We start from the raw sequence: 17261 nt of genomic DNA, 5'->3' as shown, positions 1-17261 counted from the left end.
ATCTATCCTTCCAACTGGATCGGGAATATCTGAAAATCTGCGTTAATCTTTTGCCTAACTTCAATCTCTGCTATTATTCCTTTGGGGTTTTTTATCTTGTTTCCATCTTCAATAGCTTTGTATTGTAATCTAATCGTTACCTATTTAGTTATATTATTTTAAAATTTATCATATCAGGATATATATATATATGTATATACATACACGTGCATATATATAAATGAAGATAACGCTTACGTAAAATGAATTGTTTATTTACAATTAGATCTAGGACATTTAAAAATTATTATCAACCTTTGTTCCAACTTCAACCTCGATTGTTATTCTTCTGTCCCTTTTTTTTCTTTTTTGCTTTCCGTTATTGTTGTTTTCTTCTTTTTTTCAAGCATTCTATTCGAATCGTTAGATATGCAAAAATTATTTTTAATTAATCAGTAAGACAGATATATCCAGTTCATAATACTCGGTGATGAAAGGGAGATAGTAAAACGACTCGACGTGTTATATATAATATTTTTTTTTCTCATAGATATCAATAGATCAAATATTTATATATTCATTATTAGACTAAAAAAATTGAATTGAATAACTATAGCCTTGAATTGATTGACAAACTTTATTTATACAAGCACCATTAACAATACGCGTAATTAACTCATTATCAAATATATCATCAATTTATTGAAATATTTCTATTATTATTATTATTATTATTATTATTATTATTATTATTATTATTATTATTATTATTATTATTATTATTATTATTATTATTATTATTATTATTATTATTATTATTATTATTATTATTATTATTATTATTATTATTATTATTATTATTATTATTATTATTATTATTATTATTATTATTATTATTATTATTATTATTATTATTATTATTATTATTATTATTATTATTATTATTATTATTATTATTATCATTATTTTCTTATGATGTACTAATCTAACGTTATTTGTGTCAGATAAAATAAATGAAAAAAAAATTCGTTTTTAAATATATATACTTTATCCATTCTTATATTTATTCATTTATATTTAATGAACGGAGAAACAAATAGGAAGATAATTTTTCGATAGATATATGAGAGTATCGATTGGATAAGAATAAAGGAGAAAAAGCATAATCCGTTAATTAATTTTTCCATTCATTTAAAACGAGACGAACGAAAGGATCAATGCTGTAAATACATGTCTGTAAATACACATAATGACTATAAATACAGTCATTGTTGCATGATAACTCAAACGAGATCGTAAGATAAAAAAATAATAACAAAAAAAAGAATGAAGAACCGATGAATATATATATATATATATATATATATATATATATATATATATATATATATATAATCGAAGTAAAATCGATTGGATTGCCGAGACTGATTTTGAATCTAAAGAAAATCAATGCTTTAAAAATAGATTAATTATATTAATTCGAAGGAGTATCTATATAAGAAAAAAAAAATAATTCAGGAAGGATTGATAAATATATATATCGAAGAAAATTTGATCTGATATTGTCTAGTCTACGTTTTAGGTGATTCAATGAAAGGAAAACGACGACGATTCTCCTTCGATCTCGTACGTTCTCTTAACAGCCTTGGAACTCCGTATCCTCGCGCTCCTTCTTAAGGACATAACTGTGGCCCCTGACAGCCTTGACTAATGGTCGTCCTGCATCCGCCCTCGGTCTTTATATCAGTAACGCTAACATGTTTCCCCTGATATATATAATATATATAATATATAATATATAATATATAATATATAATATATAATATATAATATATATAATATATAATATATAATATATATTATATATATATATTTTTGTTATTTACGATGTATAAGAATAAAATATCATATATACATATTATATATATTCATCAAATATATGCACGTTTATATATATTTATCATATATATGCATGTGTATTTCACATACACTTTCAAACAATTCACAAGATTCATCTTGTTTTCTTTATCCTTTTTTTTTTTTTTTTTTTTATAAATAGACAACATATATATATAATACAATTTACTATCCTAATTTTCTTTTTGTTTGCTAAACATTTTTATTAATATATATTGAAATAATAAATGAATTTTTCTTGTCGATCAATAAATTTCAATCGTGTCTTATATATAACGACTGTTATTTTCATAATTATATCATTTAATTAATTTGTTTCTCATCAAATAAATCAAATAAATGAGAAAATAATGAAAATAACTATTACGTCGTAAAGTAAAATTTTCTCAATCGTACTCTTTTAATATTACTACTATTAACTAACGTTACTAATATTTGTAACACGAGTCTACTCTAATTACATCGCTCCTTAATATAACTTCAAAATGCTGTAACGCTTTGCCCACGTAATTAAGAAAATACTAGATGAATATCTGTTGACTCTACGGCGTAATTTTCAAATCTAACAGAAACCTCTCTTTCGTATCAAAGTTTACGAATTAAGCCATTTTATTAATAAATAACTTTGGAATTTATAATACAAAGAATATTTAGTCTCGTTTATTTATATATATATATATATATATATATATATATATATATATATAAATTTCAACATAATTTATTTAAACGATTCAATCAAAATTTAATTAAGAGAAGTTGTTTACAAATTATCCAAGTGTTTTTATTGAATCGATTAATAAATATCATCGGAATTCGTAATAAAGAATATTAGTATTTTCTTTTTATTTGTTTTATAAAATACTAACGATATCAATATTATCTATTAACTCAATTGAAACAGAACTACTTTCGCAGAAAATAATTAATAAAGACAAATTCTGTAGATTACATTCAAAAAATAAGTGTAGGTAGAAAAAAAAAAAAGAAAGAGAGAAAAAATAAAAGAATAAGAAAACAAAGAATTAGAAAAGAAGATAGCAAGGAGAGAAGAAATGTAGAAATTATCTCACGATACCAAGAAGAATTCAACGTAATCATTGCTCCTCTAACTCGTTTCTAGAACGAACCTAGAGAGAATAAAATCTTTCTAAGAAGTCCTTTCCTTTTTATATATATATATATATTTTTTTTTTTTTAGTTCTTTTCTCTTACGATAAACCATTTCTGTCAGGAAACGAAGAGATCGTTCCAAGTGGGACTCGAATTTCTTCCTCTTTCTCTCTCTCTCTCTCTCTCTCTCTCTCTTTCTCTCTTTCTCTCTTTCTCTCTATCTATCTATCTATCTATCTATCTCTTTTTTTCTTTCTCTTTTCTCGATCAGTGGTCATCTCCTAGAACGATTCGTGCTTCTCACGAATCGTGTATTGTAAATCGTCGCCGATCGAACCCTTCCTTCGATGCCCTTACGAGAGACAGTGCACGACCGTAAAACGTTCTGCGACCCTCGTATATTAGTTGTACGAGACGCTGGAATGTGCCTTCGAGTTCTCTCTCTCGCTCTCTCTCTCTCTCTCTCTCTCTCTCTCTCTCTCTCTCTCTCTCTCTCTCTCTCTCTCTCTCTCTCTTTCGTTCTTCGTATACCCTTTTCCTTCCCTCTCGTATTGCCAAGGATACATCTTCGAAGTATCCAGATACGGATACAGAATACTGGACAAAACGTGTATGTTCAACTTCGAACCCTGAATACTAATTTCCAACCGATAGATACGTTCCGTACTTGGAAAATATTACGAACGTCCATATGTAATATTATCTGGATATCTTGTTTTTCTTTTTTTTTTTTTTTCGAAACTATCGTTTTTTTTTATGACATTATTTTATTTCAAATTGGATCATTTTAAAGTGTACTTCTTTCAATTTTTTTTATAGGAATAAGGAATTACGTAACATGCAGTAATTAATTAATTGATTAATTTTTTCTTGGATTTATTTCTTTATTTTTTGTTTTTTTGTCGTTATTTGTTTTTTTTTTTTTTTTTTTTTTTTTTTTAAGAAATAAAAATAGTCGAAAAATTCTACGTATGTACGCATCTCGTTTTATTATTTGACATTTTGTCGAATTCATAATTTTTTTGTCATTCAAGATATATTTTATTTTTTAATAGCACAAAAGGAGAAAGAGAGAGAGAGAGAGAGAGAGAGAGAGAGAGAGAGGGAAATCAAATAATAATTTTTGTCTCGTTTGACAAAGCGAAAATATTTAAAGAAAGAAATAAAGATAAGTATTGATAATCGAAGATGTACCAATCGAGAGACTTTAAGATGATGATATTTCATTAATTCAATGTTTCTATTCTGTTTCTACTTCATTTTATTTTTTTTTTACGAAAAATGAAAATATTTGAAAAAGATCTTATCAAGAGAGATTGATCGTAACGCATTCTCAGTTGATCTCTCTGAAATCTTTTACTCAGAATCTCAGGATCATCGATGAATTTTGCAAAAGTAGAAGCGTCTCATTAGAGGAACGACATTTTGTTTTTTGTTTTTTTTTTTCTTCTTCTTTCTTCCCCGAACGAACCGATCTTTCCTGTTTCAGTAAGCAGGCTGTATTCGACGGGAAGAAGGCCATTAGAGGAGGCATACCATTTGTCTTCCGTAAGTATAAAATACGAAAACAAAATAGATCGTTTCAGTCACTGCAAATGCAACTTGGAAATGGTTTAAATGTTGAAAAACGACAATGCAATATGAGAGATATAAAAAAAATAAAAAAAAAAGTAAAAAAGAAAAATTAAGGAATCAAAAAGAGAAAATAGTTATACGATTAAATATTGATTTTTACTATCACGTTTCACGAGAAGAAAAATCACATCTCAATTCACTTCGTTTATATTTTTACGCTGGTAAATCAACGTTCTTTCGTTATTAACTTCATCGTTAGAGTCGTTTTATTCTCGTCGACACACATACATATATACATATATACATACATATATGTATATATCAATGTCTGTGTGTCTGTGTGAATCTTCTTAAAAAATCAGTAGAAAGATCTGAAATAAAATTAAAAGAATAAGACTCCATGTTTTCTTTTCTTTTCTTTTCTTTTCTTTTCTTTTCTTTTCTTTTCTTTTCTTTTCTTTTTTCACGCGATTTCATTTTGATAATCATTTATTCATCCTTGATCGAAATGATAATATCACTTTATATCTATTATTAATTCGATCGTTTAATTGATTGAATGTTCTTTTTCAAAATACATAATTTATTATATTATTCAAAAAAAAAAAAAAAAAAAAAGAAAGAAAAAGAATGAAAGAAAAAAGAAAAAAATTCGCAGTATGTATACAGATATACAGGTGTCTAAATCTAATCTTCGAAAGAAAAAAAAAAAAAGTAGATAAAAAAATAATCAATAACATCAATTTTCGTGAGGGAGGAAAAAAACAAACAAACAAAAAAACACAAAGTCAAAGGAATTAAAAGAATAAAAATTTCCAGCACAATTTGGACCCTGGACGTTCGGTCCACCTCATGGATTTGCCAGGATCGTTCGTTGGAATGTTGAAAAATCGCCAGAACGATTGCCTAGCGGAGACGTCGAAGCAATATTCTCGATAATGGATAGCGAATTTACACGGTCAATGTGGAACTACTCGTTCAGATTAACGTACAGGTTAATCCTACGAGAGAAAGAACTTCACTTCCACATTGGCGTATATAATCCCAGCAAGGATCATACCTTTAGCTTTAATATTTTGCTACACACCTATTTCAAAGTTCCAGACGTTAGGAGATGCCAGATTACAGGATTGCATGGATGCACATTTATTGACAAGGTAATCGATCATTTTTTCTCTTTCTTTTTCTTTATTCTCTTTTTCTATTTTCTTTCGATCACTTTTGATCTTTCGTATCTTTTCTAAATTCTTTTTTTCTTTTTTAAAAGACCATAATTAAAAAATGTATTATCAATGATCGCTAATCCATTCACTAATTTTATCGACAATAATCAAAATTATATTAAATAACAATGTTCATTAAAAGTTTTTTTTATTTATTCATTGATCCGTCATTTGATAATCGAAAAATTCTATTACATATATATCGATATTAACTAAAAACTATTTTTATTCATTCGTTATTAGAAAAATAATCCTTATCGTTTTAAGAATATATTATAGCTCTATTTCTCTACGATCTATTTCTAACAACTTTTTCTAAATTATAACGCGCTATAGAAAAATACGCTACATAATTTTTATATTATAATCGTTATTAATAAAACGATTAAATGAAAAGAGAGAGAAAAAAAAGAGCAATTGACAGCATTTAACGCTAGTTAAAATGATAAGGGATTAAATAAATAAAAAAAAAAAAAAATAATATAACGAATTAAATAAAATAAAAGATACGTATCTTTGTAATTCGAATTTCAAACGAAATAATCATAATCTGTATATAAATTAAAAAAAGAAATAAAAAAAGAAAAAAATAAATAAAAAAAAAGAAAAAAAAAGAAAAAGAAAGAAAGAAGAAAAAGAAATATTGAATCAACTTCCAATCGATTTAATATCAAGTCGATAATTGAATGATAAAATTGAAATTATATTTAGACAAGGGATAACCAGATCTTTCAAGAAGGTCGTGACGTGGTAACAGTATGCGAATGGACCGATAGAATCTATCAGAATACGCAGGGTGAGCACATCATCACGAACGTAGTTTCCGGAAGGAAGATGCGCGTACAAAAGTACAATTTCCCGGATACAGTGGTTTCGAATCCTTGGCAAGAGAAGGCTCGTGATATACCAGATTTTGGAGACGATGAATTTCCTAATATGATATGCGTCGAGAGTGGACACGTCAGTAGTCCGGTGATACTTTTACCGGGCATGACTTTTGAAGCCAGCCAGATATTGCAGGTATTATTTCCTATGCAATTAATAAAGAAAGAAGAAGAAGAAGAAAAAAAATATAAAGATTATACGATATTCGAAGAATTCATGTGAAATATTATTATCGATTAGACGGTTGATCATTCAGTATTCATTTTATTTTGTACTTTTCTTATCTTCATTTTGATTCGTTAATAATAATAAATGTTTATTTGCAAATTTATATAGAATATACACATAGCTATTTTTTTTTATTATTATTTTTTTGTTATCATTATTATCATTATTATTATTATTATTATTATTATTATTATTATTATTATTATTATTATTATTATTATTATTATTATTATTGATTTTATTTATATTAACTAAAGTTAATTGTCGATGTACTTAACAAATTGCCAATTAATTAAGATTTCCTCATTAACACATATACATGTATAAGTGTGTGTGTCTTTTTCATATTTTCACATATAAATATTCATATTTAAAATATTTTTATTATATATTTATAAATGTAAAACAGAAATACGCAGTATACATGCTAATTATTAATATTGTCAAATTGATGTGACATTTTAATAATTAACACTTTCAAAATATTTAGAATCGTGACATTTTAAAAACAGTTCACATTTCTTCTAAATACTTACAGTTCTAAATACTTAAAGAGAGAGTATTTTAAAAAATGCATTATTTTCAAAATGTCAATAAAAATTTCAAGATATTATTATTGTATCCATGAAAAGTCGTTAAACAAATCTATTGTCGACGAAAAGTCGGTCGTCATATTAATCCTTTCAATATTGTCAAGGCTTAACTAGTCTCGATATTTCTTCGAGCTCGTTAAACTTCCCCTCGTTAAGCTACTCATGGCCACGTTTGGATGTCTTATTAGTCGCTGCTCTTTTCAAAGGCTAGCTGATAATTAATTGCCTATCTTTGGATCATGGTTGTTTTCTACTTTGACCGTGCGATAATGATCAAAATTGAACGTTGATCAAAGGCGCCAAAAACATATCGCGTACCTATCACAAATTTTTCGTATTTAAATTTGTCCTTGTCTTCGTCTTCGTCTTCATCTTCGTCTTCGTTTTTGTCTCTGTCTTTATTTTTCTCTTTGGTTTGATCCATTTTCTCCAGACACTTTTAAATAACTCCTTAATTGAAAATTGAACCATCGTCTACTTCGAATCATGTACATTCTTAATCAGACAAAAAATCATTTAACAATTCCATTTTAATTTGGTCACTGATCGAAGGATTATTAGTCAAAACATAGACGATCAGCCATTAATAAAATTATACAGGAAAAAAAATACGTAAGTACGAAAAAAATCATTCATAGATTGCAATTAACATTATTGAACAAAGAAATGATACAAGAAATATATAAAATTAGTTATACAAAATTATTGATATTAATTATGAAATCATCTCATTGATTGTACCAATAAAAATATTCTAATACAAAAAAAAGAAAATGAAAAGAAATAACGGTACATACATCATTTTTAAATAATTCGAAATTCTCTCAAAAGGTTTGAAATCGGTAAAAATATCGCGCCATTTTCATTCGATTGACAATTCTTATCAATAATATAAGAGGGCGTTGTTCTACGAATTGATTCGAACCGCATTCGATTTCATTTAATTTTTCCTTTCTTCTTTTTCTCGAATATACGAAAACGTGAATATATTTCTGAAAGAGCGTGCAATAAAACACGTTTGCACGTATCAGATCCAATCGATAAAACCGTAAAACTCTGTTTAAAATGTAAGAGGACGATTTCGTATTCTCTGATCCGCCATTGTGTGGGCCATTGGCGATATCCGCCATTTTTGACGTATCTATCCGCCGCCATTTTCTTTCAAAAGGATGCGATACGACAGACAAATCACACTTTGCGTTCTACCAAGCCGTTTGGATATTTTTCTTTAAGCTTTTTACCTCTACCTACGACTAAGCGCGCTGGCAATGACAAATATTCTCAGATAACGTAGCCAGTCGTAAAAAGCTTGTATTTGTCTTCGAGACTGCTCTTTTCTTTTTATTTTTCTTCTTATTCTTCTCAGGCGACATTCTGAGTCGTCTTCTTTCATCAAGATACAAAATTTTTAATCGAAAGTGTTAAAAGAATTATGATGCTTCTAATAGATTTAATGGATTTATTATTTTAACACATTCTTATGCGGTCACGAATAATATATATATATATTTAATCAAAAATGATAAATTTTTATTATAATGAAATTACAAAAAATTGCACAAAGTTAGTACACAATATACGTTTAAAAATAGTGACAACTTTTAGTTATGGTAATTTGATAGTTTGTCTTTGAAATCAATGAAGATGATTCGACTGGTCATTAATATTTGCGATAATAATTTACATATATATGATATTCAAAATACAAAAAAAAAATATAAATTTTATTTCATTCACTATTTTATTTGTTAACAAAAACAATGATTATTAATAATTATTATGTAGTTATTTGTGTTATTGAAAAGTTTTTATTTGACACCATTCAATTTATAATAATTCATTTATAAATTTTGCAGCAGTTGATGCGTAAATTAATATTTATATATATATATAATCGTAAGCTAGTTTTATAATAATCATTTTTTTCTCAATGTTTAACTAATAAGAACATAACTTTCAAAGTTCCGAACAATCTCGCACAGGATGATTGAAAGTTTCTGAGAAGGATGAAATTCAAAACGCATCTTCTCAGTTTGCATTTGCGAACGTGTATAAATTACCTTCGCCTCTAACACGAGGCTTCTTTATTTTCTTTATGAAAAATCAAGAAAAATGATAAAAATCGATTTTACTATCAAATAACAATTTTCGATAAATCTAATAACAATTACCATTTACTATTACTGATATAGGAAAAATAAAAAAGAAACGTATAATCGTTTTTATTATAAAATAAATAATTGCAGATATAATATAATAGATAAAGGAAAAAAAAAAGTAATAATCGAAAATTTGACATGCATTTAACAGAATATGATATAAATAGAATAATAATAATAATTTTAGATAAAATATTATTGAAAAATTCTTTAGGATGCACTTCCTATTTTTCTAAATAAAAATTAGAAACTTAAATGATTATATGTGATTTATATATATATACATATATATATATATATATATATATATATATATATATATATATATATATATATATATATATATATATAATTATTGAACAAAACCTAGAGAATTAAATAATGATTTGTGTGTGTGCATATATATATGTATATAAAATATATGTCCTCACTTAAATGGGACATCTACATTACTTTTGCTGTTATTAAAAGTAAGAAAAAATAACTAAGAGGAGTTTACATAGTTTCAGAACGAACATCTGGCAATGATAAAAAATATTCCTCTTTCCCAAGGTCATTTGGAATACCATTTCAAGGTCATCGTCATTTCTTTTCTCATATTAACATCTGTTTTTTATAATGCGACGTTTTTATAAGTCGACATCAAAACTATCTATAACATCGTAAGATCGAAATAATCTAAAATAAAGAAAATGGAACAATGTAAAATAAATAAATTATAAAAAATTGTAAAAAAAATTGTAAAAAAAATAATTAATCAATTTATTTCATTAGACGTTCAAATCAATACATTTATGCAAACTATAAATAAACGATTAAATGTCATATCTTACTACTATAATTTTATCATGCTTTCAGTAACAGCGAAAATAATATAAATGTTGAACTTAAATAAGACACCATATATAACAATTATTATTTGCTATTATATTGAAAAAATAGAAATGAAAAAAAATAAATAATTGCATAACATAAAATATAGGAAGGGAGAAAGAAAAATAATCAAAAAAAGAAAAGAAAAAGTTTGACATATACATGTACGTATATAAAAGATCATATGTAATATAATATATTAATAATATAATATATTAAATATAAAGAGAATAATATAATATATTAATAATATTTAATGAATGATTATTAAGATATACTTTTTAAGTCATAAATGATAAAAAGTAGAAAAGAAAAATAATTAAAAATTTGATATATGTTTAATAGGTGATGTGAGTAGAGGGTGGACCAAGTTCTCACGCAAGCAGTGCCACCAGCAGTAGCGGTGCATTGCTTCCGTCCGTCGTCTCCTCGGCTTCGAGTACGACCGTTTGGTCGAGCACCAATCCAGGTTGGCGTTACATGCCACCACCACCACCGCCTCCACCTCCACCACCACCACCACCACTACCACCACCGCCGTCACAGTCAGCAATCTCTTCCGCGCATTCAACTCAGCATCATCTCTCGCAACAGCAGCAGCAGCAACAGCAACAGCAACAGCAACAACAACAACACGCACATCACCATCATCATCATCATCATCATCACCATCCTCCTCCTCCTCCTCATCACCATCAACAACATCAACATCAACATCAACATCATCAACAACAACATCCCTCGCAACTACATGCTCACTGTATCGCCCAAACTTGCACCATTTGCTCTCTCAATCTTTAAATCATTCAAATATGAAATTTTTTACATTATACAATCGCACAATTCATTTGGAGTTACTTTTGCAAGAAATACGCGAAACTCATCGATGGATTTTTCAAACTTATAATAAATTTCTCCTATGCTAGGACGTATATATATATATATATATATATATATATATATATATGTATTAGGTTGATTCATAAATATAAGTAACAATTTATTGTAATAAACTTTTTACTTATTTAGGAATCAACCCAATAAATATATTTTCTAACCAGAATTCTTATATAGTTATTATGAATTGATATATAAATAAGTTTCAATTCGCTTCTTTATGAATGAACACAATTTCAAACTCGATTTTAAGTTTACTTTTAGCTTCTATCCTTCTTTTTGTTTTTTTTTGTTTTTTGGATTTATCAAATAATCTTTTGACTCAGTTAATGTTGCGAGGGAACGTAGTATTGTTCTTATCGTCTAAATATTACTGTTCCACTAATGATAGTAATTGTAACGTTCTAAAAAAAAGAAAAAGAAAAAACAAAATCGAACAATTTCTTTAAGTCCTATTGTATCGCGTGCGTTCCTATTTTAATGTACATTCCAATTGTCAACAAGTAATTTACATGTTTCATAGTTTACAATTTCCATTCCATTAAGCACATTCCATTTTATTAATCGTTTTCGTTGAAAAAAAAAAAACTTCCCAATAGTTTTAGCTGCTTATTCGAGATTTCAAGATCTTCATAATTATATTCCTAAATCTATGAAAAATTAATCTAACTGTGTGTGTTGGCGTATTTTCAAAGCGAGAAGATGGATGGAACGAATTCGAAAAGAGAATAAATAAATAAATAAAGAAATAAAAAAATCTTGCTCGCTATTGTCTTGTTAACAATTTCGTTATCACACGTATACACGACGAATGGCTTTGTAAAAGCTTGCGCGAATATGTTTCTAATATTATTAATATTCAATTGATTTATTCCTCCATGAAGGCTTTTCTATAATTATTATTATAATAATGTGACCGCAATTGTTATTATAATAATGTGACCGCATCTCCAATGGTTGTGCTTGACGAGTATTTTTTTTTGTTTGTAGTTTATATATATATATATGTATGTGATATGTATATATATATGTATTTCTACTTTCGTGACATTTTTTGGCTCACATGTATTTGTCTCAGGTCATAATAGTATATCTTTGAAAGGATTATCAATAATCGATATAATCATAAACGAAGAAATGATTAATGGGATAGATCGTTGTCGAGTCAGAGAAAATGTCAAGAAAACGTTGCTGTCGTTTTTCTATTCTGCTTCTTCGTTATTAACGACAGAACTGGCTTCATTATGATCGACCTATTACGTATTATAAAACAGTTCACATAGGAGAACATACAATAACAGATATGGTGCTAATATTACAAATATGAAGTCGTTTATAATAGATAAACGAGAATATGTAGGAAAAACTCGTAAACAGAGTAATTCTCTCTTAGAAAGATCTGCTGCGACTTCTCAAAAATAATCTTCTTGCAACATTTTCGCCACATTAACTCTAATTATACATACTTATGTGAACGTTTCCGTCTTTAGGAAGAAAAAAAAAAAAAAAAAAAAAGAAAAAAAAGGAAAATGAAAAAAAGAAAAAAGAAAAAAATAAATAATACAAATAAATGAAAACGATACATCATCGAGATAGATACGTAAGGGAATATTTATGCCATAAATACGTGACTATAACATTAACGTAAAAAAAAAAAAAAAAAAAAAAAAAAAAAAAAAAAAAAAAAAAAAATGAGAAAAAAAGAAAAAAAAAATATAATAATTAGAAATCTGTATGGAATACTTGTAAAGATTGTCTATTCTACATTCGTAAAAAAAAAAGTCCTTGTAGAAACGAGATGTTTCTTTTTTCTTTTTTTTTTTCTTTCTTCTCTAAAAAATTTTCTTCAACATATTATATAGATTATTCCTTTAATATTCTCGGATCGTTATTAAATATTATTCATGTAAAAATTTAATCATTCTGTATATTCTTAAATAAGACACATTTGCGATTACTCTTATTCGTCTCAAATACATTAATAAAATTTTGTTAATTTCAATGTTTTTCGATGAAAAGCAATAGAACTTTTGTATCTTTCGTTATTTTTAAATATTAAACGATCCGGAAAAAAAAATATTGTTAAAGAATCTAATTGATTTAAATCAATTCAATTTCAGACACTTACAATTATATAAAAATAGAGATATCTTTTTTAATCTTATCGTTTCATTATCGTATTAAATCGATATCGAGTCCAATTTTTTTATCGAACAAGTTGCGTGCAAAAAAAATATGTACAATTTAATAGATAAATTAATAATAATTTTATCAATTATCGCACCAGAACGAAAAGTTTTTACGCTGATAGTATAATTTGATTGCTATATGAAATTTATTCAAATTATAATAAAAATATCATTCTATATACTTAAAATTAACTAAGTAATTTAGTTATTACATACGATATTAAAGTGCAACATAATGTGAAGTTTTTAAATAAATGTAAAGAAAAAAAAAAAAAAAAAAAACAAAAAAAAAGAAAAACGAAAAAAAAAATATCCGTTTTTTGCGTATAACGAATATAACAAATTTTCAACAATAAAAAATGGAGATAATCTCTCTGGCTTATTCATGTATTAAAACGCCAAAATATAATTACAATATAAATGGATTCGAATTAACTAGGAAAATTATTGACTGTTCAGTTACGTAAAAAGAAAAAAAAAAGAAAAAAAAAAGAGATAGGAAAAGAATACGACTATATCATAAGGGTTTTTGGTCTTTAGAGGCTAGACACTACGTCCATGGTTCAATATAACATAACATTTCTCTTTCCTTTCCCATATTAGCATTAAGATTTGGTCTTCCACTACAACATTTATGAGATCATTTGACTTTTGACAGAAGTAATGTTTATATTCCAAGTATTTGTAATTATATATAAGGAAATTTCAGAATTATACAATAAAATAGTATGTTAAAAATGTACTCTTTTGGGAAAGTGCAATAAAATGTAAAAAAAAAAAAAAAAAAAAAAAAAAAAGTATATATAAATTGCAAGCTCTTACGAAATATTTCTACTAATCGTAAAAAACTTTGAACATATAAATAACATTAAATATTTTTCACAATCTTATTTTAATAATTTATCTATTATCGAGAGATAAAAGGAAAATATAACAGCACATATTGATTTCGAATATTAATAAATTTGCATAATTTATTATAAGGAAATGACAAACATACATATCCTTTCTCTTTATCGTTCTGTGCTTTCACTTAATTACACAACATATTAAATAACTGAAGTTTAAATTTACACAAAATTATTACTACAAGTATCATATCATTTAATTAATATCCTTAAAGTCTACTACGGTCAAATAGATTTCCTTTGACCATCAAGATATAAGTAACAATAGTTTTATACATATTGACTATTATTACGAATAATATGTAAATAACATCACGCAGAGCTAAGTCCAGTTATACATCATAATGTTACATACAGAGAATAATGAAGAAATTCTCTAAGATCAAAGACATTGTGTACTCTTTATGTGCTCGCAATGGATGTAACTTTGATGCATTATGATCGTCAATTTTAAAAACATACTTGCAAAGTTTGATTCCGTCGTTAGTAAAAATTTACAGATAGTTTTTAAAAAGTTATCTTGCAGCTTCCTTAGTCTTCTCTTGTTGCTCTTGTTGCTTTTTCAGTTGTTTTTCTCTCATTCGTTCCGCATCTCTGCAATATCATATCATTAATACTAATCGATTATCTACAATATATATATATAACAATGTGCTTTTTATTTTTGTGATTATTTTAAGTTCCAACGGAACAAAATTATAAACAGAGATAAAAATAAAAAGTAACGTATAACCTACCGTGCCTTTCGTTGTTCTAATGAAAGACCTTTATTGCTTTCCTGCTCAGCGGCAGCTTTTTTAACAGTTTTCTTCATATTCTTAGCTCTTGCTAGTTCACGTTGATTTCCTCCTATATTCAATAATTCAAATCTTACTTATATAAATGTATATGTATATATTATATTTTACACACATACACATACACAGGACACAGACATTATGCTTTATCTTAATAAAAAAATACACAATTATCTCTTATTTATTATCTCTTATAAAAAAAAAATAACAATAAATAATTCTATTGAATCCACAAAATATAATGAAACGACGTTTCAATAAATCTTTGAAAGAGTCATCCTCAAAATCGAAATTACTTTTGGACTTTTCTAGAACATTCAAACTTTCTCCGTGTTCGAACGAAGAACAAATAAAATTCGATAAAATTAAACAAAAACATCAAAGATTATATCACAAAATTACATTTATTATTCGCAATAATGACTTTGCGACGTAATCGATGGTTAAGAATACAAGAGAAAAAGAAAAAAAAATCACAAAATACGCCAAACACCTCAAAATAGCTAATACTAATCTATCATTGTACTATTAAATAAGAACTTGGTAATCTCGAAGAAACAATTTCGTCGTTATTAAAAAAATTTCTATTAAATATAATATAAGATAAATAAATTGATTTAAGAGATATTTCATCTTAAGAAAATTATTGGACGAGCACATTGTGATTATTTCATTTACGTGACAATAGCACAATTGTGAATAACACAAAACATATCGACCTCCGTAATTTGTCCGTTTATTTGGCCATCTCTTTTTGATATCATTAAAAATCTGAAAATAATATATAATTAATGAAAAACTTACGGGTCATTTTTTTCTTTTAGTTCTTGATCTCCGATAAACAAGTACTTGTAAAATTTTATCAAGTCGAAAGGTGAAAAAGCACCGCTACAATTCGTCTGCCATCACGAATTGGCTATATCACTAATACATATACTAATTTCTAAACCAAAATAAATGACTTCGTCCAGTGGCACGATCCTTCTGATATACAAAAGTATATTACTCGTAAAGATATTTTCTCAGAGTAACGAACGAACACATATACGAAAATACGTACAGGAACGTACAAATTTTAATACCGTAATGTTTCATAGAGGCGCTACTATCGTTACGTCGCTCATACCCTCTAGTAACCAATGTTTGAAACAAATAATAATAATACAGAGTTTCTCAACTCTCTTTATCAATTTTGTTCCTATCTCATTAGATAGTATCGAATATTTTCTGATTAGAATTTTTCATGATTAAAGAAATTTTCATTGATACGATGAGAATTAACCTATTAACATAGAGATATTTTGATCGAAGATAAAATTGATCTAAAATTTTCATAAATATAAATAATCATAAGTATATCCAAGGATTATCGAGGTAGTTATAAAAAACCGTATATGACTCCAGCGACAGATAAGGACAAAATATGAACTACAAATGCAATAGAGAAACACTATTCCCTTGATGAGCTTATTGTATCAATATATATGCTTGTGTAGGTTATATCTTTTAGCACATAATTTAATAATTGAATTAATATGTGATGATAGAAATTTTTGTATGTAGTAAAAATGTTAATACATCTGACAAATGTAAGAAACAATCATATATCAAATTTTACATTCCTGAAAATAGATTAATTGAAAAATATTTATTAATCGTACAGACTTTATATTTTTTGTTTTTCAATTTATACAAATAACAGCCATTAGCTCGATATTACTTGCGATGGAATACAAAACATATACAATATAAAATATAAAAGATATATAGCAACAGTAAGCCAACGATGAAACTACTCTTTTAATTATTACTGTTATTTAAAAATTAAAAAATCTGTTTGTAATAATAAAAAAAAATAAATAAATAAAAATTGTTTTTTATTATTAAAATCTTTTATCAATATAAGTAATTATAAATAATTATAT

At 26.3% G+C, this 17261-nt stretch overlaps 2 protein-coding genes across 2 annotated transcripts in view; one reads left to right on the top strand and one right to left on the bottom strand.

Annotated features, from left to right (window-relative positions):
- LOC118441103 (uncharacterized) overlaps positions 1-11031 on the top strand; it is a 36962-nt gene extending 25931 nt beyond the window's left edge. The window contains exons 3-6 of the mRNA XM_035865099.2: positions 4499-4557; positions 5404-5741; positions 6519-6827; positions 10891-11031. Of these exons, the coding sequence (XP_035720992.1) occupies positions 4499-4557; positions 5404-5741; positions 6519-6827; positions 10891-10899 (715 nt within the window). The 3' untranslated portion in view covers positions 10900-11031. The remainder of the gene's footprint in view (positions 1-4498; positions 4558-5403; positions 5742-6518; positions 6828-10890) is intronic.
- Positions 11032-15043: 4012 nt separating this feature from the next.
- LOC146872936 (putative SERF-like protein) lies at positions 15044-16425 on the bottom strand. Its single transcript, XM_085657607.1, has 3 exons — positions 16141-16425; positions 15277-15388; positions 15044-15133 (listed from the first exon to the last, which is right to left on the bottom strand). Exons 1-3 carry the CDS (start codon positions 16145-16147, stop codon positions 15055-15057), a joined length of 198 nt encoding a protein of 65 aa, XP_085513733.1. The 5' UTR covers positions 16148-16425; the 3' UTR covers positions 15044-15054.
- Between the last annotated feature and the right edge of the window lie 836 nt (positions 16426-17261).

This window comes from Vespa mandarinia, chromosome 6 (genome assembly GCF_050613455.1).
Source record: "Vespa mandarinia isolate Hongniang chromosome 6, ASM5061345v1, whole genome shotgun sequence".
Classification (NCBI taxonomy): Eukaryota; Metazoa; Arthropoda; class Insecta; order Hymenoptera; family Vespidae; genus Vespa; species Vespa mandarinia.
This window is presented reverse-complemented; position numbering and strand designations above follow the sequence as displayed.